Raw genomic sequence first — 27655 nt, forward strand, 5'->3', positions numbered from 1 at the left:
TATTATTATTATTATTATTATTATTGCTGCATATTTGTGTGCGTGTACACATACTTTTGGAAGAGTAAGTGAAGAAAGCGGGAGCCAGAATGTTTTGTTGAAATATTTATGTTTGAAAATATACAGTATCCGTCTTATAAGCAAATAAATGTATATACACATGCAATATTATCACGCTTATAAGTATATACATGTATATATATGTATCCACATATCTCTCTGTCTTCATATATGTATATAAATACATGTATACATGTCTTTCTGTATGTGTACATGTGTTTGTGTCTGTGTACATATATATACATACACATACATATATGTGTTATATGTGTATACACGTTATTTGTATATATATATATATGTATGTGTATATGTATATGTGTGTGTGTGTGTGTGTGTGTATATATATATATATATATATATATATATAGAGAGAGAGAGAGAGAGAGAGAGAGAGAGAGAGAGAGAGAGAGAGATTCATATATGTCTATATACACACAAGTACATAACAGATCTGTAGTTGGCTTAGATCATGCATGCATGCCCACATATTGATGTAGGTATATATAAGGGTATTCATGTGTACAACTGTAGGTTTGTAGGTATATGTGCATGCATATTTAAGTACATAAGTATTTTTAGACAGATGCAGGTGTTTCCAAATGTACATGTGGAGATGTATACACAAATATAAGTATATGTGTATATACACAGATAGATGCTGGTAGGTCTATACATTGGTATTTCCATACAGTATGTGGAAAAGAAAGCATACACGTGTGAAAGAAATTATACTCTTCTTACCAGGTGTCTGAGGAGATTTAGAATGTAAATGGTATATACATGTGAATAAATGTATGCATATTAGAAACATTTAAATGCAAATTAAGGACATGTTATATGTCTCTATGTATATGTATTTACATAAAGGCATATTTTTATTATATTTGTTTATTCACTTGAGACATGTGAAAGGTAGTTACAGAGATATATATAATTATATATGCACTTCTGTATGAAATATATATAAAACTGTCAAGGTGGTTAAGAAAGCTGTACTTGCACAGATGTACATGTCTGCATATACGGACACAGAACTACTGATTTTATTTTGAAGGTGCATATAAAATTAATAACTTCCCATGAGTTAGTCGCATTAGTCTTTAGCAGCCAGAAGAACAAAGAATCTTTAAAACCTTTAAGAGTAACATATTTTATTTATTTATTTAATACCCTCCTTTAGATGCACAAAGAACTGTATTCAAGCCATAGTTTTATATGCATGCCAGTTCTGGTTATGTTAGGTGGGACAGAAGGAAATGAAGTGCAGAAAAATAACAATTGTGTTATTCATATTGTTTACAAACTTTCAAACAGCTGGTGAACATAAACATCCTGACTATATAGTAGTGTGGTCAGTTTCACAAGTCAGTTATATCTGTGGTATTTAAAGGCATGGTTTCTGTTTTTAGGAGAGTGCCTGTTTTTGCTGTGATCAGAAATTATCTGTTTTGTCTCATTGTTCTGTTGGAGAAATCATTTAAGCAATATGCAGTAGGGTAGGCTAATCTGTGTGGATGAGCTGATCAATATATGTAATAAATTAAAAGCCCTTGTCAAGCCAGCAGGTGAGAGTTGAATCTCTTGATGTATTCTTGCTCAGCTGTTTTCCTTTGGAAGCTGTCCTTGGAGTTTTTCTGTTCAAGGATAGCCAGCCTGAGGTCAGAGGCAATTTTATATGGGCACACCTACCATTCAGGTTTAATATGTGTTTATACACATGTGGTTTGTTTACCGTTAGAGAAGTGATATATAAGAGCTGTTATTGTTGACTTGTGTTTGTTCTCAGGAGAATAATAAGAACATACTGTACAAGCAGCCTTGTTGGAGCAGACCAAAAAGCCGTCTAGCCGAAACATTTGCCTCCCAAAGTATGATGCCAGATGCATTTGGGAAGTCTGTAGTCTGGGTGTTAAGACAACATAGTTTGCCCTTCGGCTCCTTCCCTCCTGCCATTGTCTGTGAATATCTTTCTTCATGAATTCATCTAATTCTCCTTTCACACTATGAAGATAATTAACAAATGCCTAACATTTGGGTGGTACCTCAAAAGTGTTTTAAATTTTTTTTAGCTAAGTTTTCTCAGAATACATGAAGGGACAAAGGAATGCACACAGTCTCTCAACCCTTTCTGTACAGGTGAATCATCATTTTTTCAAGGAGGGTGTTCCCTATCCCATTAGTCACAGCCAATCTGTATCAGCTGCTGTCTGCTCCAAGTTGTGACACACAAGGAGAGACCACAGTTTGCATTTACAAAAAATGTCCCACTCTGTGGTACCTCAGCCATTAGAGCTTTGTTCCTCAGACCCAACCATTCACGTATACAGGTGGTTATTTCTGTGTCAAGAGATTGCCTTCCAACTTTTTACTCCCCAGCAGAAGAGATTATTTGTTTTCCAAACTGGTCAATGTCAGAGCGAAAATAGTAGACCCCCCCGCCCCATCCATTAGACACCTACTTGATCCTTTTTTGGCTGTTGCATAATGCAGAGCAACTGGTGAGATATGGATCCATGCCTCTCAAACAATTACGATTCTGTCATCAGTATTTCTTTAAAAGGCGGAGTTCAGGCATTGTACTATCATTTCTATTCAGCTGTGTGTCAGCTCCATTTTGATATATTTTTAATATCTTCCTGATGTTGTCCTGCTTATAATAAGTAGAGATTTAGTAAGAACTAGTAAGTCCTAATTTTTTAAAAAATCATCTTCACTTTCATATATTTTAAAGCTCTTTCATGATAGCTAAAGAAGAACTTTTTATAATAAATAACTAACAGTTTGCTTCCTGCCAAAGTACCTAAAAGTCTGTTGCCTGAAGTGACTGCCTCATAGCAAGGCTATTATTGTAACCTTTGTATCTCAGTCCTCTTTTCAGCCAAGAGATCAGCTCTTTTTAATTTGCTTTCCATATTTCAATTTTGCAGTAACAGCAGCAAAGCAGACTTTATCTCTTACGTAGAGCCCCAATGCTATTCATCCACCTGAATCAACTGAGTCAGACCAGGGAAATGTAGCCTTCCTGATTTTTTTAGCTTCCACTTTCACAAGCTGTGGCTAGTCTGGCTAATGGTGAGGGAAGCTGGTACTGTATAGTAGTTCTAGATTGAGGTTCTTCTCTTACTAATAATTTATTGATTTAAAATATTTTTAACCCACCTGTCTGGTTAGAAAGAACCAAGGCAACTTATATCATTAAAAGACAATATTTAAAAGCTAAAAGCAGTATTTATACAAATATTTTAAAATAATCTAACAAATACCAAACTAAAATGGTAAACAAAACCCACATCAAAAAACAGATTCAAAGCAACAAGGCACAACTATACATTGAATTGAAAAGAAACACTACAGAACAATCCTTCAAAGGGACACATCTGAGATAAAATATATACAGATGTTGGGCACTCATCTGAAAGAGTTAAATATTAGTGAAGGGTTCTTAAGTCATTACCAAGTGCGCAATGCTGCAATGATTGTGTCAGCTTTGGCGTTCTTATCCATAGTCTGATGTTCTTTTACCAACAAACCATTATCACTTTGTACAGAGCAAGACTTCGAAGAGAAAAAACCCACCTAAAAGCACTGACTATCAATCAGAGGTCAAGTCATTACCAAGTGTGAAATGCCACACGGACTCCAAATAATTTGCAACTTATGTCTACTATACCAGTCCCCAACCTTGTGCCTCCGGATGCTCCTGGACTTCAGCTCCCAGAAATCCTGGACAACAGAGGTGGTGGTGAAGGCTTTTGGGAGTTGTAGTCCAAGAACATCTGGAGGCCCAAAGTTGGGGACCACTGTACTATACTAACCAACTATTGTCACTCTGCCCTTCTGCATCCCCACCTGCTCATGGGGCCATGGATAAATGATCATCATACAGTCTCATTCTTATTTCTGAGGAAGTCAACTTTATCCATTAAAGCTCACATTAAAATTTAGCAGTTAGTCTTTAAGGTGCCACAATGCTTTTTGTCTCTCTTTTCTCCCTCGTCTGATATGTTTGCATAGACTAACACAGCTAGCACTTTGAAAAATTAAATGAATTCAGATTATTTTGGTTTCTGTCCGATTAGCTGTACCCTCCGATTGAGATCCCTGTGCCATGTAGTTACTTTAGATGCGAGTTAGAAGAAATCGCCACATCAGTCATCATCATCTTAGAACTGCAGAGCTGGAAGGAATCCTATGTACCATCAAGCCCAGCCCCTGTTGAGGAGGCACAGAGCAGGAATCAACCGTTGGCTCTGCAGCTAGAGAACATGCAGTGAATGGGTTGTTGTTGTTGTTTTTTTTGTCAGTTCTGGAGAACATAATATATCTGCTTAAAAGCTAGCCAAGATTGAACACTGGTGGAGGTTTTCTGTGTGAGAGAATAGTGAGTGCTATATCTGATGCATCTTCGATGTGCAAGGGGAGAAAAGTATGAAAAATACGTTCTGACACAACAATTTGCAGGCCTGGCTGGTTTTCTAGAGTGTTGCTGTATTGTGTGAATGAGGATCCATTGCAGCCTTGATATTTAAAAAAAATCTGGAGAAGAACAGATGTGCATAATCAATATTGGCTTGTAGGAGCATACTGTGTATCTGTGAGCAAGCTGTCTGAATTATCAATTAGTGTGATGTGAAAATCTTTCTGGAGTCACGTTTGTGTCTTAGTAGCTTGATTTGGAAAAGAGTTGATTTTAATGGAATTAACTTCTAAGAGTTTTGCAGCCCACGGGTCATTATGAGACTGCCAGAAATGTTAGACTTCCCCCCTTAAATGTGCAGAATATGCTTTGTAACCAATGATATCACTTACTGTAATGCAAGACCCATTGCACAAGTGGTTGCAGATTTTCAGTTGCTACAAAGGTGGTGTCCAGTATAGGTTTAACGGTGCAAGAGCACAAGCACAATAATGGAGATTTTCATTGTGTTCCGTTGGTTTTAGATGTGTATGAAAATGCACTATACATATATATACGGTACTCTAATCTTAGGCATTAATTCTTAACATATTTTGATAGAACTGGTGGGACTTGTTTCAAAGAAGTATGTTTAAAACTACGGTGCTTAAAAATGTTTCCTATCTGTTTACTCCCAAGGTAATTTTAATTTCATGTAGTATTTGTAAACAGTGTTGGGAAATTGTTTGGCATTTTAAAAAACCCAGTAAGATAGTATTTATAAACAGTGTTGTAAAAGAGGCTGAAAATATGTGCACAATTTCTGGAAAGTTAAGTTTAATAGAATTCATTAGGCCTGATATCTAAATTAACATGTTAAAACATGTTTGCACTCTTTTAGGTTTGGCAGCCTTACTTAACTGAAGTTAAAGTGGGTTGGAGCACCTGGGCTTTAAGAAAGGGGCTGAGAGTTTAAATGCCTCACTGACTGTTTATCTGTGTGACTGATGGGGTTGGTTACATGCTATACTTTCTAGGTGGCCATGGGCAAGTTTTGAATACTTTATATCTAGCAAAATGTGATGGTGGCAGTGTGTGGAACTCTGAATTTACTTGATGGGATGTAATTAATATAGTGATTGCAATTTACACTTAATGCATTTCATAATACCTTGCTTTTCATATTGTATACAGTATTGTATTTTCTGGCAAAAAAATTAACTCACCCGTAGCTAGTGATGTCATTTGTTGAATAATAATAATAATAATAATAATAATAATAATAATAATAATAATAATAATAATAATAATAATAATAATAATAATAATAATAATAATAATAAATAGTGGCTGCTTTGTGCTGGCAAGAACAAGTGTTTTGAACCTGCACTATGGCCATTTGAAGTTAGAGAAAGATGCTGGTAATAGCTGAAGTCCACTAGTAAGCCACACTTAGAGGAGGCCTATTGAATCAGTGGACTTAATGGTGGAATTGACACATCAAATGTTTTAAGATTCAATGGGGCATTGAAGCATGATCTCTAAAGTAATGTTCTAGTTATTATGGACAATATTAGTTAATATTAAGACTCCTGGATATATTAACAATCTTGACTATTGTTTTCACAATAAATCCTATTGTTACATTAAATTTTGTAGTTGGGTCAAAAAGTATTTAGTCAAGTTCTATAAAATGGGGTCTAGAATTTTAAAATTACTGTATTAGAATAGCAAAATAATAGCTTAATCCTCAACAGGTTTGATGCTAACAGTTCTAATTAGCTAACTGTTTTAAAAATTGGCCAAAATTCTGTTTTGTTTTGTTTTGTTTTGTTTTGTTTACATTGATATAAACTCAGTTGGCAGAGACAATGGTGACAAATGGCTGCAAGTTAAGAAATTAGGATAGGCTGACTTGCCACCAAGATGTAGGCTAATTTGAGTGCCCCAGAGGATGAAACTGACAAGATTTCTGCCAGAGACATTCATGCTCAACAATCATTAAGAGTTTTTTGGCATTGTATTCTGGGGTAGCTGAAACTGTCAGCTGTAGTGGCAGGTTGCAACTGATTAATAAAGGCCCTGGTTGTGTGGCTTGCATGCAGTCATTGTCTGTGACCTGCACCTTGTCAAACAGCTGGATTTGCAACTGAAATTTATGTGATTTCACTTACTGTGGAGTAAAATTCCATTAGGGTTGTGGCCCATATATATTTAAACAACGTCCATCCTGGATTTCAGTGTGGGAAATCATCGTATTCAAATCCAAATGCTTTTCCACTGCCAAATCCCACTAATGTTTTTGGAAGATGACTGTCTTCAGGGTTTACCAAATCCTCATTGTATGTCTTCTTACTTTGTGCTCTGTTTATGTGTAGTTAGGGAGGTGTTCTGTGAACGTCAAAGCTGGTTCCTGGATGTGTCTGTGTTTTTTGTATATTAATGTTAGCAGCCACAGAGCAAAAAGGTGTGTGTTGTGTCATGCTAGGCGCTTCCTTCTTCCTACAATGAAGGACTCAGATTCTCTTTCCTGTTTTCTGTGTTGGGTTCCCTATGAACTCTTTCTTGTGGTTTTCCTCTTTTATGTTAATGCGGCCCTGTCCTTTGCACACACACACACACACACACACACACACACACACACACCGGTTCTCCACCCACAGATAACTGGGGAATTGTGTTGCTTGAAATTGGGCTGCGGAAGTCTCATCCTTCCCAGCAAACCCTTAAGGAACACCAAGGATTCTCCATAAAGATGACTGTGCCACTCTAGAAGACTGTAGGAGTTCCATACAAATTTCCTTTAGTATATTTCACTATAGAAACACTGGAGTTTCCTAGTCCACTTGACCTGGAGACCTGTATTCTTTATTTAATCACTTTTTATTTCAAACTTTTATGCACAGCCTTATGTTCTGGAAGCAATTTTTCTAGGAAAAAAAGGTCACCAGAAAAGGACATTTTCCAATGGAAGCATCCACAAAGTGTAGAAATGCGCCTTAGCTTTAAATATTTGAGTATTGTCTATACAGGAATTATTTAATTTCATAAAATGCCTTGCATACAGATTTAAGAGTCTTGACTACACTGCTGCTAAAAATGATCCTTCTTGGCATCTTCCAGATTGCTTGGTGTTAATACATGTTAATTCCCAATTTTGATGCCTTTCAACAAACACCCATCCCGATAAATCTAGCATTTATTTTTAAAAATTAGATTTGTTTATTGATTGATTTCAGACTAAAGTAAATCTGGTCCTTGCCCATGCAATAATTGTCACTGCTTACGGATTTTCTAAAATTGCCGTGTTATTTAAAGTACCATATAGCTTTTGAGGAGGAGGCAGGTGTGTGGTTGATGGACAGAGTTTATGGCTTTGGGGTACCGTTTGGTCCCATCTAATGGAAATATTTTAAAGCAAAGTATTTTTGGTGCCAGCATCACAGTCATATCCACTGAAAACAGAATTATACTAGCAGCAAGCTGTGCATTGAACATGACTGTGCAAACCATATAGGTTTAGTGTTTGTCATAATGAATTTATCAGTCTTGGAAAATATATAATGCAGACATGGCTGTAGGCATGTTTATCATGACTGCTCTAAGGAGCTATCCAGCAGCTTGCCTTAATTTGCTTTCCCATTACAAAACCTTGCAGAAATGTGAGTATTTATTTATTTATTTTTCCAGCTTTTACCCCACCCATCTACATTCAACGAATCTAGAGTACGTTTTCCTTCTTACCCAAATTATCATTTGATTGGTAGACTTTTTCCCAGATCCTGTTTCAGTGTCTTGACTGGCTTTTTTTTTTTCTGTATAAAAAACCACAACTGGTCCCGTTCTTCAGCAGTTATCATTTAGCCTTATTTTTACTGCATCTTCCCCAGATTTTCAGTGTACCACTTGTCTGACTTACAGGAATGAAGACACCGCTTTCGCCCTTCTTCCATGGTCAGAATCCATTCTTTACAATGAAAGTAGACTAGATGCAGTTCATGTCGCTGTCAGTGATATAAATGGTAGGAGGTCTGATCCAGGCGGCTCCTGTTACAGTCCAGACCAGTCTCCTTGTGTTTGTTGTTTGCACTGGGAAACACTTCCTGTTCGTTCTAAGCTGTGCTTTCCCGTAATACAAACGGGAATGAAAAGGTGTAGGGATTAGGATTAAAGCATGAGGAGTATATGCATTTTCTTTCATGCTCCCATCTTGGCAGATTGCCTGGCCTTGACCTGCTAACATTGTGCACCAAGGGAAGATGTGATTAAGAGGAAATGCGGTTCAGGCTAATATATCAGGCCATGCCAAGGCAAAGGTTGAATGCACGGAGAGAGAGAGGTGTGATTTAGAATTTCCGAAGCGTTTTATGTATACTGTTATGGAATCGACTGTGCGAAACAAGGTTATTCTCTCCTATTGTTAAAAGGAGAACTTGAAACTATTCTGGGATATGTCCATTACATACATGTGCATCCATTTTACCAGGCCTTTGCATCATACATCTATCAGCTGCTATTGAAAATAGTGACTGTGTGTCTCATTCTCCCTCAAGATATAAGGGCTATATGGCACATCATAGGGCATGGTATTTTTTACCACGCTAACCCTAGTAAAAGTTAACCATAGGTAGAGGTAACTTGTATTTAATTTTAATCATAAATCAAAGGCATGCTGGTTGTGGAAGAAAGCAATTGGGAGCCTTTATTATGGCCTTGATTAGAAATATTTCAATATTCTTTGGCATATAATTACTACTGTCACAAATTACGGAATAAAACAGTAAAATAAGAATCAGGCTTGGGTACCGATTTTCAATAAAAATAGAGCCTGCGGTGCTGTAGAAATGTCAAATGTCAAATTCACACACGTATAGTACTGAGTGAAGCTAATACACTTAAACTTGAAACAGTAAATTAGAACCCATGTGAGGGATCAGGTGCAGGGGGCAGGATACTGGAAATACTGCATTTCTTCAACATAATTTCATTTGTCCCGTTATGGGTACTGCACCATTCAGTATAGACTTCATTTGAGAATATTAAATGTTCTTCAGGTCTTTCCAGTAAAACCTTTGATTAATTCAGTTTATCATCAAAGCATAAATATAAAGCAAATCCAGATGGACTTGTGATATGCTTCCTATGGCAAGATGAATTGCAAAACTATCTTAGTAATTTCTGCCTCCACAGCTAATTAACACTGGTATTTCAGCGAACAACAGCTTGTTTTATGTCTGTAGAAATATTGCAAAAATTAGTCTTAAACATAATTGTTTTCTTTTTACACATTCTGTTGATAATGGCACAATATTTTCCTTAATATTTTTTGTTACTAAGTGATGTTTTCTTATGTATACTAACTGAATTTGTTTCTTATAACATACATGACTGAAATCTGCAATATAATATCCAAAAGTTATGGATATGATCCCAAGGTATAAAAATGAGTCAGGATTTATTGGACGTTTCTTGTATAGAAGATTTTCTTGCCATGTTCTCAAGCAGGGTTTTTTAAGCTTTTAAATGGAGGGGAATAGAGGAACTGAAGATAACATACACACTGTGTAGGTTCTCTAAAAACAGTCTTAAAGAACTAGATCATTACAGCTTTTGTATTTTTAGTTTAGAATATATATTTGGAGAATGGAAGGGAAAAAAAAGACAAGCCCTGTTTTGCTTTATTGCTAGTAGCATGTCATTAATGATTATGCTGGAAAACTTGTATTAATTAATTATTTAATACATTACATACAATGTAATTGTAATATATTTACATACAGTGCAATTGATACACTTACATTCAGCCATATGAGTTGTCAACCTTGATTGTTTAGGCTTTAGAAATATATGTAGGCAGCTTGTGTGAAGTATATTTTATCAAAATTCATATTTCACTTTATAGTGGATTGTGAGGGAGTTTGTAGGATAGACATTGACTGGTTAATCTTGTTAGATTATCTCAATAGCATTCTTATTCTGCTGTAGCATGAAAGGTTTGAGTAACAGGTTAGTTACAAGATTTTGGAATTGGTCATAGAATTGGTCAGGCATGACAGGTGGGAAACAATACTTTTATAAGTTCTTTGGTTGTCATCAAACAATGCATGCATTGTCAGATAAATCAAACTGGTGTACAGTGTATCTTTGTTGCTGCAGATAGAAGATTCATTGTATGTTTGTTGATTTGCCTTGAAAAAGCTGATTGAATTTATCAAGAGTGAGTGGGCAACAGCTCTTGAAGATAGTCATAAAGCAGAATGGTTTTTAAAAAAATCATAGCCAAGCATAATTGATACCCACTTTTATTGATCAAGTAATTCAGAAATGTTTCCTGTTCCCATTAAAGAAAAAAAATCCTCTTTCTGTACTGCAGTGACAGAGTAACCCACACAACTCTTTGTATTGAAGATATGTATATTTGTTTCCTAGGTTAAGCGACAACCAAAATAGACTGACTTGATTTCTCTTTGCACCTCTTTTCAGTTCAGGAATAAGAGGGGAAATGTTGATGTGACTATAAAGGTTGCACTTCAAAATCAGGAGGGATGATTTTTGAGAAATACAGTAGAAACATATGCAGAAGGAAGAGGAAATTTGCCCCCTTGCCTTGATCTCCAAACAGCTAGGCAAAAAACATTAACCCCAACACACTCTCTCCCTTGAATTTTAATAATTATCATACTGAATGTATGTAAAATGTTTACATTGAATTATAAGAAACTGAGTTTTAAGCTGTTTACTTATGGCTACTCAGATTTTAGTTTGCCACAGGCAGATGCATTCTATGGGCAGCATGATTTTCTCCACTGTTGAATGAGTAGATTAAGGTTGTTTGCTTGAAGGATTTATATAATTGAATGAACATGTAGCCACCTGTGTACAGTACTTTTGAAAGGAAGAAGACATCTAAAGCGGTTCATTTTAGAGGGGCTGTCTTCAACATTGTCTCTCTCCCTGGCAGCTGTTCACTATGCTATTCATAGATCACCGCTGACACTAGCTGTACTGCTATCGTTGCCATAAATCTGCATTTTTCAAGCCATGTAAGGATCTGTAAATGTATTGGGTTTAATGAACTGCTCTTGCAGTTGTATCTTTAGATATTCCCTCCCAAAGCTCTATGAAAACTGAACAGGTGTGTGGTCATATTGTCTGTTTTTGATGTGCTCCACGGTGAGTCCTTGTACATTTTGAACAAATCCCAGGTAATTTGCTAACTTTTCAATTTCTTCAAAACCTTTGCATATATTTGAAATATCCACATCTAACAGTACGGTCGCAGTCTCCTCCAAAGAGATTTCGTCCCTTTGAATGATAATTGTATACCGGTTGGCCAGCTTATATTTTGCCCGATGAACAATATGGTTGCTTGCATAATGTTGGATGCCAGCCTTCTGCAGAAAGTCTTCCATTGTCACACTTCCTTTCTTGGTTTTTAAATCTATGTGTAAAAAATCTGCCAGATAAGTGATTATCTCTCTCTCTTCTACCATCTCAGCATATGTGGAACTAGATATTGCAGATGCATTTTCTGTGTCTTCTTCATTCAAATCCTGCTGCTGATTATTTTGGTCATTAACACATAACATTTCTGGGGCTTTCCTTTCTTGTGAGCTTCTGTAGATGGCGGCATTTTCTGTTCTGCTCTCGTACAGAGGTTCCCGTATTTCAGGAGCGGAACTGGCAGGATTTTCTTCAGCTGGTTGCTTCTGAGGTTCTAGTATAAGACTCCACTGTTGATTTCTTTTACTCAGCCACAGCTGAGCTGTTGCTAATTCATCTAAATCCGTGTCATAATAATGCTCCCTCTCAGTGACTATATCCAAGCATTTGGCACCAACAGTCAGCAATTTGACTTTACTGTCTTCTGTTACCCAGTACTTCTGATGAAGTTGAACTTGGGCGATTCGGGGGAGTTCTTGTGCTGTTTCCATATTCCTGCTGAGAAAAAGTATATACAAAGAGAAATATTCGTCTGTCGAGAGCCAATGAATAGAGTATTATATTAGTATTAAGGAGACCTGGGTTCAAATTTGTGTTTGGCTAAGGTAACTCTCATTGGAGTTGCAGTGGTAAACTACTCCTTGAATGTTTTGTATTAAAAAAAAACCCACACACAACCTACCCTGTTTCCCTGAAAATAAGACCTAACCTGAAAATAAGCCCTAGTTTGATTTTTCAGGATGCTTGTAATATAAGCCCTACCCCAAAAATAAGCCCCAGTTAAGTGAAACGCCGCCCTCCACCGTTGTGCAGCAACTAGAAGATGACATAACTGTAAAAGAAAACATCCCCTGAAAATAAGCCCTAATACATTTTTGGAGCAAAAATTAATATAAGACCCTGTCTTATTTTCGGGGAAACACGGTATTGGAATTTGTTTTATGTGAGAAGTGATAAAACAGCATATAATAATACATTTTACTGATTGTGCTTATCATACAAAGAATTACTTAACAACAATAAGAACAATCTTAGAACTGCTAGATAGCTCAGTGGTTTAGGTATCTGGTAGTTGGGAGTTCAATCACTCACTGTGCCTCCTTGACAGTGGCTGGACTTCCATATTTCATTTTTTTGTTACTTGAATATGCTGTTGTATTTTGCTCATCACTTACATGACCAGAAAAACTTCTTTGAGCCCTACCTTTCTCATATTTTTCTTATTAATGTTACAAAACAACAGTCAAGGGCAGAGTGAATCAGTGTTTCACATTCCTAGGTGTCTGATTTATTTGATTTATATCCTGCCGTTGTGCTACTGTGGGCCTCAAGACAAGTTACAGGATTGAAACAAGTAGGGATAGAAAGATACAGAACTTTATTCATGTTCAGTCAAAGCAACCGTTTACCTACGATTGAACAAACCAGAGTATTAAAACATTGATGATGTTTTAAATATCAAATTAAAAACAAATGAAATGACATTCATTACAGCACAACATGTTTAGTAAAAGCTTTTCTTTCAACAGCCAGTCAACTGATAAAATGAATGAACTGGCTTTGCAAGTCAGTGGAAGGACAGTAACGTGGCCAGCTTAGCCTCCCTTTGGAAAGGTTGCAGTGATAGGGAGCAAGTACTGAGGAGGTCCTCTTATCTTCTCACCAAACATGCCTGGCAAAAGTAGTGGGACTGAAAAAGGGCGCTAGGCAAAGAGCTCAGATCCCAAAAGTATAAAAGCACCATATGTTTATATAAAGGCACTATGAGATTGGCAATTATGTTTCCAGCTCCTTTTTTAAAAAGACTTCCAACACAGAGTTTGCATTTTTTATTGCTGACATTTTCATCAAGCAATCCACCATCACTTGATGGCACAGAATTACATTTACCGTTGTGATCCTCACTTCCACAGTGTGAAGAGATCCTTCTGGAATTCTGTATTGTCACTAGAGATGGGGTATTCATATTTGTATCCCTGGTGATATGAATATGAACCAGACTTTCCCCCCCCCCCGCCGCCCCAAACTGCCCAGTCCACTCATTATGCACAGTCATCATTGTTCACGTTGCACCAATTGCAGAAGTAGCCTGGCCAGCGCGTCCCACCTTCCTGAACTGCCAACCGCTCAGCAGCTGAGTGGACATGTCATCCTGCCTCCTCGCCGGAGTGGTGGGCAGTGTGGGAAGTGCCAGCCGAGCTACTTCTACGATTGTGCAGCATGAATGATGACAGCTGTGCACACCTGTGCAGCGAGCAATAAGTGGACCGGCTGGTTCTGGGGAGAGGGTCTGGTTTCCCCCGGGACTTGGCCTGCCAATATCTGTATTTGTACCCCCAGGGATATCTCATCTCTAATTGTCAATTAACTAAATAAGTTGCTGCTAGCAACATATTTGGCCAACACATTCAACCATAACTCCAGATTGTTTTAAGGAAAACATGCCAATCCCGTTCCGAGATCCCACACTTATCCCCTCTATTAAAAGAATGAGAATAACAAAAAATATTTTCATCTTTAAAGCGAATGGCATATCTTTTTAGTTTACTGTCCATCAAAGCTTAAAGCAGTAATAAATCAGTTTCCTCCTTGTTTTTATGCTCTTCCAACGGATTAATTCATGATCATTGTATAGTTCTGTTCATTCTGTCTTGCATTTAGCAAATTATGTTATCAATATTAACTTCCATTTAAATATATTTTAGTAGCCTACCTTATCATCTGTCCACCTTGCAGTGAAAGGGTGCACCAGATATTTAGGAAGTCCTTTTATTGATTTCTTGCAGGTATAAGCCTAACTTTTCTTGCCAGAAGGTCTCCTTGCTTCAAAGAAGCATACATAGATGCCTTATCCTGTTTATTTTTAGTTATCACTTGGGACTGCCATGGCAACAGTGGATGTGGCAACAGCTTGTACTTACTGTTTATAGATACCTGACACTTGACGTTGAGGTGCAGTATACAACATTTTCCCAAATACTTACTCTAGATTTCTTCGGAAGCAATCTAAGGCGAAGTATTTCAGTCTCTTTGGTATCACACAGGCACACTGAGAGAGAAAGAGGGAGGGCACACAGTTATTAATAATCACTGATCTTGCTAATTTAGAACTTCCCTGGACTAAGCTTTTATTATTTTTATGGATGTATTTGTAGAGCTCTAATAATTAGCCATTCAGACTTGATCATTTTTTGACAGTCATTCAGCCTTTCAAACTTTCAGCCTTTGTCCTTGTGAACCAAGGTAGAGGTTTTGCCCTATTCAGTTACTGATTGGCATCTTAGCTTGGAAGTAGCCTTGACAGTCAGTATCCTATCATTAGAGCTGTTTGAATAGACCCATTGATTCATTGGGGCTTATACTGTATAATGTTAGCTTACTATTCAGCAGTTAATCCAATGGAGATGCTCTAGCTGGAGCTAGTAATCGGATACTAACCTTAGAAATATATGTGGCAGTGGCTATAAATATACTGCATGTTGTTTTGCTTTCTCTTCCCCACTTCCATTTAATATGTACTCCAACTTAACCTCTGTCCCAGCACATACTATCATAGGGGCCGGGTAGGAGCAGGACAGTACAGTATATAACATTATGAATGCAAAACATGGTTGAGTTGCAGAACATCAAAGAGTTGTCACATTCACACCCCAAGCCAGCAATTACTAAAGTGCCGCTGTTTGTGATATGGGTAAGTTGCACCAGACATCAAGGGAGAGATGCATGGAAATAAACATACATCTGATAGAGTAGTTTTTGGTCTTGGTTTACTGCAGATTAAACTCACAACTAGAAGTGTTGTTTTATCCAATTAATTGAATAGACTTGGTTGATACATTGGAAAGAAGATTCCTATCTCCTGCCATATACAGTGTTAACTTCTGCTAGAGGAGTATGGAGGCTGGAGCCTTATGGAAATTAATAGTTTATGATGCATCTGCGGCCAGGCTCCATTGCCAACATTCTGTGAATGTATCCACCTTGATCGAGAGAATATGAGTGTGACTTTTTCAGGTGGCTGTTTGAGCAGTTGTTCCTAAAAGCAAACCTCCATGTTTGGTAGTTTTACTTCTAGCCATTGCTTCTAGGGATTGAGCTAGTTGTTAGCTTTGATCATTGCAAGCTTAAATGCATTTAGTTGTAAGTGGGCTTGTAGCTCTCAATTTTGGAAGTTTGCTTCTTTGTAAGAAAAAATACAAGATCTCCTAAGAAAGATACATTAAGGTTGTAAATAGAAGACATAGATAGCTTGGATCCCTTCTACAACTCCATCTTTGATTCAGGGTGATTCTGTAATAAAAGTCTTATTTAGAGGCAGCCTGTGTTTTGAATGAGACAGACTAGAAGTCCAGTTTGGTATGAAATTGGCGGTTGAAAATATCTGTTCTGACTCAAGCAGGATAACCATTTAAACTAAAGGATAAGTGAAATCCGCTTGTTTTCCTGCTAGGGCTATGCATGTGGCTGATGATCCTTTTTAGTGAATCAGGTCTGTTTTCAAAAAAGTTATTGACAATGATCAGCATCTAAACGGGATAGAGAACTGCATCTGGTATGGTTGCCTGAGGCTAGGACAATTAAACAAACACATGTGGAGTTGCTACCTCCTTTTCAAGCAGCAGGACACCATAAGGGTTCATAAACATTGACCCCAGAGAAAACATGTTGTGAAATATTCTCTTCTTACTTTGGCCAAAGTAGTTGGCCTCCTAGCAGAATTTTGAATGCTGGCTTGGAGGCAGGAGTTCGTTAGTTCAGTTTGGATGTTACAGGGAGGTGCTTTCAAACAGTTCATTTACATTAAGGTCTGAAGAGAACCTTGTTTCATTCTGACTTTTCATTTTAGAGGCATAATGTCTCATTATCATAGGCTGGTACTGTTGGAAAGTTAAAATGAGTGTGTGGAGGGAAATTGATTTCCCTGATGGAATAGATGGTGCTAAATGATAATACATCCGCTCATTGCCTGGAGGAGAAATTGGGATTTTCAGTTTCTAGGTATTCACAGGCATTGACATCCCATTTCTAGGAGCTTGAATAGTCAAGTGTTGGGGCTTTTTTGTGTCTTCATTTAAAAAGAAAAAAAAAGAAATCATAAAAATGTTTCCAGACTAAAGGGGAGTAAGTGCATGCACTTTTGGTAAACCAAGGAAGCCTAATGTTAATCTTAGTGTCTCCATATGTGACATCTTATATTTATAGCTTGCAGTATTGTTGTAATTAGTACCGCTGAGAAGCAGTATCCTGAGAACATTATAAGCCCAAACATACCCCCTATATTTGAGTTCTTGAAAGCTGATTCAGAAAGCCTTCACCCATGACTTTCTCCTTTAATTGCAAGCTGAAAAGCTTTGCACCTTGGATGATGACATATTATCCAGTTCACACTGAGTTTGTAAAGGCTCCTGTAGCAGCCATGAACTATTCACATGGTCATTTGTCCCTGTAAATTAATTTTCCAAGAAAAGTCTAACTGGAAGAGTTTATTCTGATTAATGAGTAACCATATTTAGTTTTACCATTATGTATGATAAGCTAGGGGATGTGGTGGTGCTGTGGGTTAAACTGCAGAAACCTTTGTGCTGCAAAGTCAGAAGACTGGCAGTCGTAAGATCGAATCCATGTGATGGAGGGAGCTCCCGTCGCTTGTCCCAGCTCCTGCCAACCTAGCAGTTCGAAAGAATGTAAAAATGCGAGTAGATAAATAGGCACCACCACGATGGGAAGGTAACAGCATTCCATGTCTAGTCGCTTTGGCCGTGTGACCACGGAAACTGTCCTTGGACAAATGCTGATTCTATGGCTTGGAAATGGAGATGAACGCCGTGCCATGGAGACGGGCACAACTGGACTGATATGTCAAGGGGAACCTTTACCTATGATAAGATAAGAGAAGATATTTCTCTGTGCTGTTGTTAGTTAACCCAATTAAGCGGTATTAGATGAAAAAGGTTTTAAGTCAAGGAGTTTGGTTTAACACCTATTTCTGGCTATAATTCATCATTTATCTTTTTGGAATGTCTTTTGGAGAAGAAATTGAATGACGTATTATTCAAAGCTGCATTTTTATAAACCATGAATCTATCTCTATCTCTAAACTTTTGTAATGTTTAAAATAACAGTTTTAAATAACAAAAATAACACTTTTTGTAACTATAACAGTTATGAAACTGATGGTTGGAGCATTTGTTTGGGTAGTATAGTAGTTCGCTGATGAACCACCCCATACGAGACTTATTTATTTCTGTAGTAGTCTTATTTATAGGCTGCCTTTTTCCCAACAAGAGGACGCAAGTCAGTTCACAGTACTTAAATTAAAAACATAAGATATATGTTGAAAACAATTAACTATAAAACTGATTAAAATGTAATTGAATAATTTAATACAGGTAAAACATTAAAAGCTATCTTAACTTCAAAAATAGCATCCAGGGACTCAGTTATGATTGTTGAAAGGTTTGCCTGAAAAGGTGGGTCTTCAGCTGTCAGTGGAAAGATAAAAGGACTTAAGGAGGGACTCACAGAACAAACCTGTGCTTGTTTATTGGGAAGTAAATCCCACTGTGGTCAATAACACTTAGTCCTAGGAAAGTATGTGTAAGATAATTGCCTCAAATAGCCTAATTATTTTCACTAATACCAAAGTCAGGTGGTGAATTCTGATGGGATTGAAGCCAAATAGGTCCAATAAGAAGAATAAAGAAGACACCAGCACACGAGTACGTGCATCTTCAGATGGACTGCCGGAACATCTAGACAAGATAATCTTTCAGACAGGAATTCATTCACCTACAAACCCCTCCTATCTTGCCAAGAATCAGTTTAGGATTATTAGTCTTCTCCCAAGCCCCCTTCTGCATCCAGGCAGTAATCCACAATCTGCATAATTCCACTTGCTTCAGATGTGACGCAAAAACAAGAGTTAGGTGCCATCAGTGTGCTGACGACACTCTGCTTTGTATCTCTTGATGACCACTCTAGTGGCTTCATGTAGATATTAAACTATGAGGATACGATAGGATGGTGTCCTGAGGCATCTGGTAGCACAAATGCCACCTTCTGAAACCTACCGTTCAATAAGAGCAGCATCACTGGTGTGTAATGCTCCCGGCACCCGACCTACTGAACCAATCTAAGGAGGATTTCAAGGTCAGAGGTCTCAAGAGCCATTGAGAAATCAAGCAAGATTGTACTCTCCCAATTATTTATTGACGCAGAGGATAAATAAGGCTGATTGAGACCCAGATGTAGGCCTCAAGCCTGTATTGAAGTGTGCTTGGGATCACCAGTACCATCCAAAAGTGTCTGCATTTGTAGCATCAAAATTCTCTTAAGGATCTTTTCCCAGAAGATTACGTATGCAATCAGACAGCAGTTATCAACAACCCGGGGATCTGGAGGGGAGTTACTTAAGAATGGTTGCACCATAGCCTCTTCCAGGGCAGCGGACAGCACTCCTACACATCAAGAAACATGCCCCACAGGCTGGACTCACCAAGACAAACCTCCTGGGCATGGTTTCATCCCCGCAAGAGGCAAGGATAAAGTGAGCCCATGGCAGGTCCATTGTTGCAAGGACTGTGTCTTCAGTCTCCATGGAACCAAGTCCAAACATTAGGGCTAGAGGTGATCTTGAACCATTTAGTTTGCCCTGCCACAAAGACTGTGCCAAGGTCACAGCCGCAGTGAGATGCCTTGGGCTCTGAAAGTTCCCGACCCCCATTTACCAGTAGGTGTTAATAATAATGCTTGACCATTCAGAAGAGCTCTTCTGGACGGCTGTATGAAGATGCAATCGACGCAGCAAAACAAGCCTCCTCTTGCTGTCCTCACTGCCACATAACAGGCACAATTACATGCTGCAACATGTGTTTGGTCAGCTTCACCGTGAGCTTCGTGCCACTCCCATTCCAGTCATCTTCCAACTTGTTTCGCTGCCTTTGTCTGTATACATCTTAGGTCCTCTTGGCATTTGTACAGAACAGGAGCTTTAGCTCTGTGACGATAGAGGCCAGCCAATTGCATCTGCCTTGTGGACTACCTAAATATTGCACACTACTGTGTGTATTGTGTCACTTGTGGTGTTTATTTGTTTCATGCTTGTTTTAATAAATGCTTTTGTTATTGTTATAACCAGTTCGAAATATTTTATCCTAAGCATACTTACTTAAATAAGTAACATAACAAAGCTGTATATATACATACAGTGGCAAGGAAAATAGTTTTACTGGTGGGGGAGTCCAGCATTAGAGCACTTCATGATGATTCTGTATTAAGAATGGTTGATTCTTATGCCTTGGAAGTTGGGGATATAAAAAGTGGATAAGAGCACTTATATGTTGCATCTTAATTTTTTTCCAGAAACATCCATTTTAAGAAATGTGCTGCAATGCCTCACTTGTCTTTGTCTGTCTTTAAAACTGGAAAAGAAATGCATTATGGGTAAGTTAATCTGCTTCCATTTTATTACAGAAAGGGAAACAAAAGTTTTGTAGAAGATTGACAGCATGGCAATGAGGGATGTATAGTATGTCACCGAACTAAATTCCTTGAGACCCAAAATGTGATTAGAATGTAAAAATCTGACTAAGATGTAACATACTAATATATTCTTCCTGCAAGAATGTTGGTTTTTATGTTCATTAGTCAAATCTGACAAGGTTTATAGGCTCATTGCATTGGAACAACCCTTGAGAAAGAGAACTAGTTGAATGTTTTGCATTTCAACTGCTGTGTAGCTGTGTAAGTCTGGAACAGCCTTTGGAGGACCACACTTAGGAAAACAACTGAAATTAAGCCTGACAGCTTTGAAGATGGGCGGCAATGTAGGGCAGCATGGGGGGAGGGAACCCTGGTTTGTGCTTTAGTATGAATGGATGCTCTTAATACTGGCCCTAGGCAATTGTTAAGTGTTCATTCATTCATTCATTCATTCATTCAATCTTTATTACGGTCATTGACCTAAGTGTAATGTCATTAAGGTAACAGTTGAGTTCCAGCATTTTTGTAGTTTGATCACTAGGCGGCACTGCTTAACAAGATATGATGTTAGTAAACTGTTTTGTACCTTGTGGCAATGGAAATTCTCATTTTGGGAAGTCAAGGGGAAATCTGCAGAGGCACTTTATGTGAGCAGGCTTTTAAATGTAAAATAGCTTTATTTCCCATATATAAATATTTACTTTTTTTCAAGGAGATGTTAAATTTTGAACAGCATTGGAAGAGGTTAGGGAAATAGCTCGTGTTCTTTTGAAAAAATCTTATTGGCATTGGGCATTGCATCAGAAATATTTCCAGTTGTCCAGGAAGATTGAGTCTTAGATATTGCATATTTTCATCATGCTGCTTTGTTGAACCAGAAAGCAATGTCTGACCTATGCAAGATCATCTGTTTTTCAGTTCTCCTTGAAGTCGCTGCTCTATAATTTTTTTTAAAAAGTGCTTAGGGTGACCTACTAGGGTTAACTTACAACAGCACAGAGAGATATCTTCTCATAGCTTATAGGTGTAAAGGTTCCCCTTGACATTTAGTCCACTTGTGTCCGATTCTAGGGTGCGGTGCTCATCCTCATTTCCAAGCTGTAGAGCCAGTGTTTGTCCGAAGATAGTTTCCGTGGTCACATGGCCAGCGCGACTAGACACGGAACGCTGTTACCTTCCCACCGTGGTGGTACCTATTTATCTACTTGCATTTTCATATTTTCGAACTGCTAGGTTGGCAGGAGCTGGGACAAGCGATGGGAGTTCCCTGCATTGCGTGGATTCAAACTCCTGATCTTACGATCTTACAACCCAGAGGCTTTGTGGTTTAACCCGCGGCACCACCACGTCCCATCTAACCCAGTGGTTACTCTGGGCAGTTAACAATGAATGAAAAAATAACAGAAAACAAGAACATAACAGTGCCAGCATAAAGTAAATAACAAATTAATTCGAAAAACCAATCAAGACATTTAAATCATGCAAACCATTATTAAAAGATTTAAAGAGGTGGCAACTAAGTGAAAGGCTAGTGCACTCAGATCTTAATTTGGCACATTTTGAAAGGCTTGACTAAGAATCATTCATGGCATATGCAGTCTCCATTTGTTTGGAGAGACTATCCAACCTATTTCATGTCAGGGTTCTGGAGCTGAAACCTTCTTTTGAAACAATCTGCTGAGTTTGAGGGAAAATTATATTGGTTCTTTTTCAACTGGTATACTCGTTAAGGCTTTAGTGATGCTTCCTTATATCATTTCCTTGGCTTACTTTTATCACTAAAAAGCCAGAACTGGAGTTGGATTAGGTACAAGGTCACATATGGAATTTTCTTTTACTTTCATGAGAGCATTATTTGCATCCTTACACACCAAAAATGCAGTCAGGAGGCGGACAGAGGAGAGTCAAGGGAGCACTTAAGGGGCCTGATATGAAAGCCATATTTTTAAGTTCTCCCAATTCACTAGCTCACTTGCAAGAGCTGTCTCATATATAGAGATAAATGTAATAAAAGTCCTCAATATATTTGTTTTCATCAGTTCTTACATTCCATTATATCTCTGCTGATGCCTTCAACTTCTTCAACCTGGTCACACCAAGTCATCTGAAGGTCTCCTGCTTTCTCGGTCTACTCTGCTGTTTCTCCCTTGCTGCCCTTTATGCCTGAAACAGCCTGCTAAAATGTATGCATGAGGTCATATCTTTCCTTAGCATCCACATTTTCCATGAATTCTTTGGCATAGCTTTCTAACTCCATGTTCTCCTGTAAGGAATGTGCCTAACTTTCCATTTGTCCAAGTACCAGTTCCCTTCTCATTCTCTGTTACCTCTCTTGTGCTGAATTTTAGTTCTCTATTTCAAAATTTGTATACTGACTTTCAGCATTAGTTTTCAGGGCAGTATAGAAAGTGCAAATATGTATTAAATGGGATGGGGGGGGAGAGAAGTAGGTTATAAATTCCCCAGGAAAGGAGGTTGCCATTTTATATTTTCTACTGGTAGTGGCATAAATATGGAGTAGAAATCCAGGTCACAAGTATACCAGTGATGTATATGTTAATTGTGTCAGTCTAAATAAAAATAGGGTGAGGAAATAGTATGAAAAAGAAGTTTTGCCAAGGCACAGACACTTGAGTTTTTTTAAACAGTTTTTTATTCACATGGCAAAACGAATATTTACATGCTGTGTAAATTTTGAAAGTTTAGAAATTGTATGGTCTCGTCGTCATGCATTTGATATCCAAATGGCAGATGTTCAGATTTTTAGCCCAGAGTCATTGTATACCATAGCATTATTTGGGAGATTGACACTGGGGAAAAGCTATAGACAGCTTACAATTAAAGCAACTCAATAGATAGTTATTGAGTGTCCAATAGAAAATATAATTCCATACACAGTATTCCAATAGTAGCACCTTCATAAATGTTGGAGGGAGAACAAAAGGTGGATGGAAAGGATGGAACGTGATGGAGCAGCGTGCAGGCATTTGAAAGGGTGGTATGGAACAGGACAGGAAAAAACATTGATGCATAGCAAGGATGCTAGAGGAGATCCGCATTAACTGTAGCAATGGATCAAAAAGGCGCCTTGGCGTCTAATTGAAGTTAGAGACTGAGGGCCAGAGGTAAGTCACTCCCCCCCCCCCCCCCCGGGACATGTATGGCTATTCTATTTAGAGAGGCAAGAGAAAGTCTGGGGGTGGATGGGGTGTGGAAAATAGAACATTGCAGACTTAGAAATGTTTCTTTCCCTGTCTTTATGCAAAAATATACAGAAGGTACAAAGGGAAATGAAGATGAAATTAAAAATGCCACACTAACCTGTAGCACAGAGAATGATTGAAAACTATGATTCTCATGACGTTTGTGTTTCTGCATGATAATCAGTATACTGTTATTTTAGGTGACCAGGTACATATGAAAAGGAACAGTCTTGTTACTAACTTTTATGGTATGACAGAACTAGTTTGGCAGGACTAAGATGATTTCTGGTTTTTTGTAGGGAAGCTAGGTTACTTCATCCTCCTTTTTTCATGATAAAGGTTCTATAAACAAGTGTCTTCCATCTTAACAATAGATCCCTAGGAAAGAGAAGTACTTGATCTCTCTCTGCCCTTCTGCTTCAAGGAAACAAAGATAATCGTATTAACTGTAGCCAGTTTAATATGAAAACACTTGTAAGCCATTAGAAAATATATTTTATCCTCTTGGTTGCCTTTTTATTTATGGACTTCTGGCATATTAGGCATGAGATGTCATTCATTCATTAATTGACTGTTGTCAGTGGCTAGAGTCTAAATGGATTTATGAACAGATGCTATTGGCTTCCCAACTGCAACAGCTGTGGCAAATGTGAGACATCTCTGGCATTTCACAGAACTGAGACTGTTGTTGCAACATGGCCATTAATGGTGAGCATCTTAATCTGCACAGCCAAAAAACAGTGAGATGCTATATCATTATGCAGAGTGTTGTTCAAGAGTTTGGATCGAGATAGGCTTCCAGTTGGTTGAAACAGCTGTCCCAAGAAAATCTATACATACTTGATGTGTTAAAATTATCTCTTGTCCAACTGTGAGTGCTCATTGCTGAAGATAATTTGTGGTGTGAAACAAAATTTAGGCATGGAGAGGAATAAAAGCTTGCTAAAGGATGACCCAGATAAATTTCGTCCCTGTCTTCCGGAAATCTAGTGATTAGGAAAGGATGTTAACAATCTGAGTGTTCAGCTAGCAGGGCCTTTCTTGAAAAGAGTGTCTTTCGTGGAATGTATAACTTCTATAAGATGAAGAAGGTTCAAACAGCCAACATTATATGGTTATTTGTGCACACTAGATTTGTAATAAGTGGAATATATTTTAGTTTGTGAGCAGTTTGTGCTAAATATCATTCTTCAAATTTTTTTTTTCCTGTATCATCATCCCCAAATGCAGACAATGTTCTGAAATCAGTAAACACTGAAAATGCAAAGTAATTTAAATATCGCAATGCCTGCTTAAAATGAGCCATCATACAAAAACGCAATATGTTGTTTGCAGAAAATGACCGAGCATTTTGCAACAACAAAGGAGAATCCACAATGATGGAAAAGGCCTCCTTCCATGAACAGATGAAGGTAAAAGAATTTGTTCAGCCAAATCTGAGGAATACAATGAGAAGCTGGTGGCCTCTAAATTAAGCGGTGTATCATTTTATTGGTCAAAATAGCTTTAAGTCCAGCGTGCATTGGCAATAAAGCATGGCTTTTTGGCAAACTTTGCAAATTATTTTCTTCATCTCTCCTCAGTAATGATTTTGTTGTTCCCTACTGGTAGCCTCTCTTCAGTCATTCAGAGTCTTCCTTGAACCCGTTTCTCATAAAATCTTTTTGCCTTGCAGCGGTTCTCTATTCATCCTGTTGCGTCACCAGTGGTGGCTGAGCTGAATTTTCCTGCATCCTAAAGAGAGTATGTATAAAAGGAATGGCCTCATGGCCAACGTGACAGTGACCTCCGCCACTCCAGAGGTACCCTTTTTGTCTTTGCTTTTATTGCTCCAACAGCAAACAGACATTTTGGCATTGCTGTTGTGATTTGTCTTTTCATCCACACTATTTAGTAAGTAGGATAATCCTTAACAGTTCCCACCTTTCTAGAAAATAGACTCTGGATGTCCACAACTCTTTCAAAAATACTTTAGAGACAAGACAGACAGACCCAAATGTTCATATACAGTACCCTCAAAGATGTATACATGTAGCTGCACCTCGGGCTTCATTTGGTGGAGCCAAATTATGCCAGTGACCACTTCCAGGGCACTGTCTGCCGAACTTGATGGGATAAATACAATGGCTAGAATCTTACTGAGTTGCTACTGAGCAGAAGGTCTTGCCTGCATTGTATGATGGGATCATGTTGCTTGCATAAAGAATGGTTTCTGTGAAGAGAACCTGCCCTTTGCTTACCAGTAGAAAAGCTTGCAGAGGTAGGCATGATCCTGCATTCTACACTAAAAGTGAATATTATATGAGCTCTATTCCAAAATGGATTCCTCTAGAAAAGAAGTGCTCTTCTTATCTGTTTCTATCAAAAAAAGAGAGAGGCCTCCTAAAGCTCTTTCACACTCCTCCATGGAAGGCATGGCTAGTGAAATCTCAACCATGCCGCTGAGCTTATCAGGAAGTTCCAGAATAGCTTATATGTTCAACATATATGAAAGACCTTGCACAATGATGCAGTAGGAACCTGTAGGCATCAAAGATTAGTCTTTAGGTCATTGTTGGTTAGTGATGAGACTGATTTCACACCTAGAAGCAATGTGCATAAGCCTGCCTCTAACCTTGTTAGAAAAAACAGGTGCTTTATTTATTTTTATTTTTTCGTAACTTGGGAGACAGCATTGTTTTGTTTGCAAGTCTTAGGTCTCAGGCACACAGCACTGAAATATTCCTTTCCCTTGAGCTATAACATTCTAAGAAGCTTTTGCCTTAACATGTGATCTGCTAGGAGCACACGTCAATGAGTTATTAAAAAGAGGCTTCCCCTAAAAAAATTGAAGATTGGATGGAAATGATGTTCTTAGTTACATAATACGAAAAGAACTAAAAACAAAACAAAACCTGGAGACAGAATTGTAGAGTTCCTCTAGGAAACAGACTCAGTGGGACAGTAAATCTGGTGTAATTTGAATCCCTGTTCTTTTTCTGCATGGTTATAATGGCTACTGCCCATGCTGCTTTGAAACTGAGTGGGATGCAAATTTCAAAAGCAAAAACATTAATAAATAAATGCTGTTGATTAGTCTGTTTATCAGCCTATATTTTTTGTTAGTCTGGCATAAAATGTGGGAGTGCTTTGATTTTTTTTTTAAGAATTAACATGGTTTTTGGTGTATGGCAATGTTCTTTGTGTTCTATATAATTTTAGGAAGTCTTGTTATAGATTCAGATGCCATGTTGTCTTAACCTCTTATTCTCTCCTGTAAAGAAAATACTATGCAGGGGCCCCATGATCACTTGGTGTCAAGTCCTGCAGGCCAGAATGTAATTTAGGAAAATCTACTGTTACTTTTACGTACTAGTTTACAGCTCTTAGTATTTTGCAGGTGGAAATAATTTACTTTTCATATTTTCTCAGGCTAACAGAGTAATCATATTCATGTTTACTCAGAAGTAAGTTCTACTATATTTAATAGTGCTCATGTACAACCAAGTGTGCATCCAGTTACAGTTTTAAGTAATTTTCTGCCTATTCAGCAGGAATACAGCTATACAGGTGAAATTTGGATAGTGAGTTTGGTTTAGCGGTCCAGCCCCATTCATATGGGTGTTGAAAAATAAAGTCACTCTACTGGAAACGTTAGAAATAGGTATGAAATCAAGACTGGCAGCCTTGTGGTCGGGATTTCAACCATGACTCAAAATTGAAAGAAACTCCTCACCTGCTTTCTTTGGCATTTTACATAATCACTGTATTGAGAAGTTACAGTAAATCTGTAATGCCCGGCTTGCAGAAACTAGCATGCTGACTTTTGAGAAACGTTGCCTTCATGACTAAGTCTCTAAGTTCAGATTCAGCAGATCTAAGGTACAATTTTTATTTTTGCCTTAATCCTCACCCCCCACCCCAGTGTGATTTGAATGGCTCACCATAAATACTAAACATACCAGGAATCTGAAGGAAAAGCTCAAACTGTGAAGGCTTTCCTCTTTAGTATGACAGAGAATGAGCTGTGTCATTTCCAGTATTTATTTGATTTTCTAAACTTGGTTCTCACAAGAGCTTCAGCTATTTA

The 27655-nt window shown here is 37.9% G+C and overlaps 1 protein-coding gene across 5 annotated transcripts in view; it reads left to right on the forward strand.

The window, feature by feature from the left end:
• RALGPS1 (Ral GEF with PH domain and SH3 binding motif 1) overlaps positions 1-27655 on the forward strand; it is a 149992-nt gene that overhangs the window by 917 nt on the left and 121420 nt on the right. For 4 of the 5 annotated variants that reach the window (XM_072985170.2, XM_072985168.2, XM_072985171.2 and 1 more), the window contains exons 2-3: positions 20264-20344; positions 25262-25388. In XM_072985170.2, coding sequence (XP_072841271.1) covers positions 25332-25388 — 57 coding nt within the window. In that variant the 5' untranslated portion in view covers positions 20264-20344; positions 25262-25331. Of the gene's footprint in view, positions 1-20263; positions 20345-24921; positions 24999-25261; positions 25389-27655 lie in introns of all 5 variants that reach the window. The other variant, XM_072985169.2, reaches the window with a different exon arrangement.

Source organism: Pogona vitticeps, chromosome ZW-PAR (genome assembly GCF_051106095.1).
Source record: "Pogona vitticeps strain Pit_001003342236 chromosome ZW-PAR, PviZW2.1, whole genome shotgun sequence".
In the NCBI taxonomy this organism is placed as follows: Eukaryota; Metazoa; Chordata; class Lepidosauria; order Squamata; family Agamidae; genus Pogona; species Pogona vitticeps.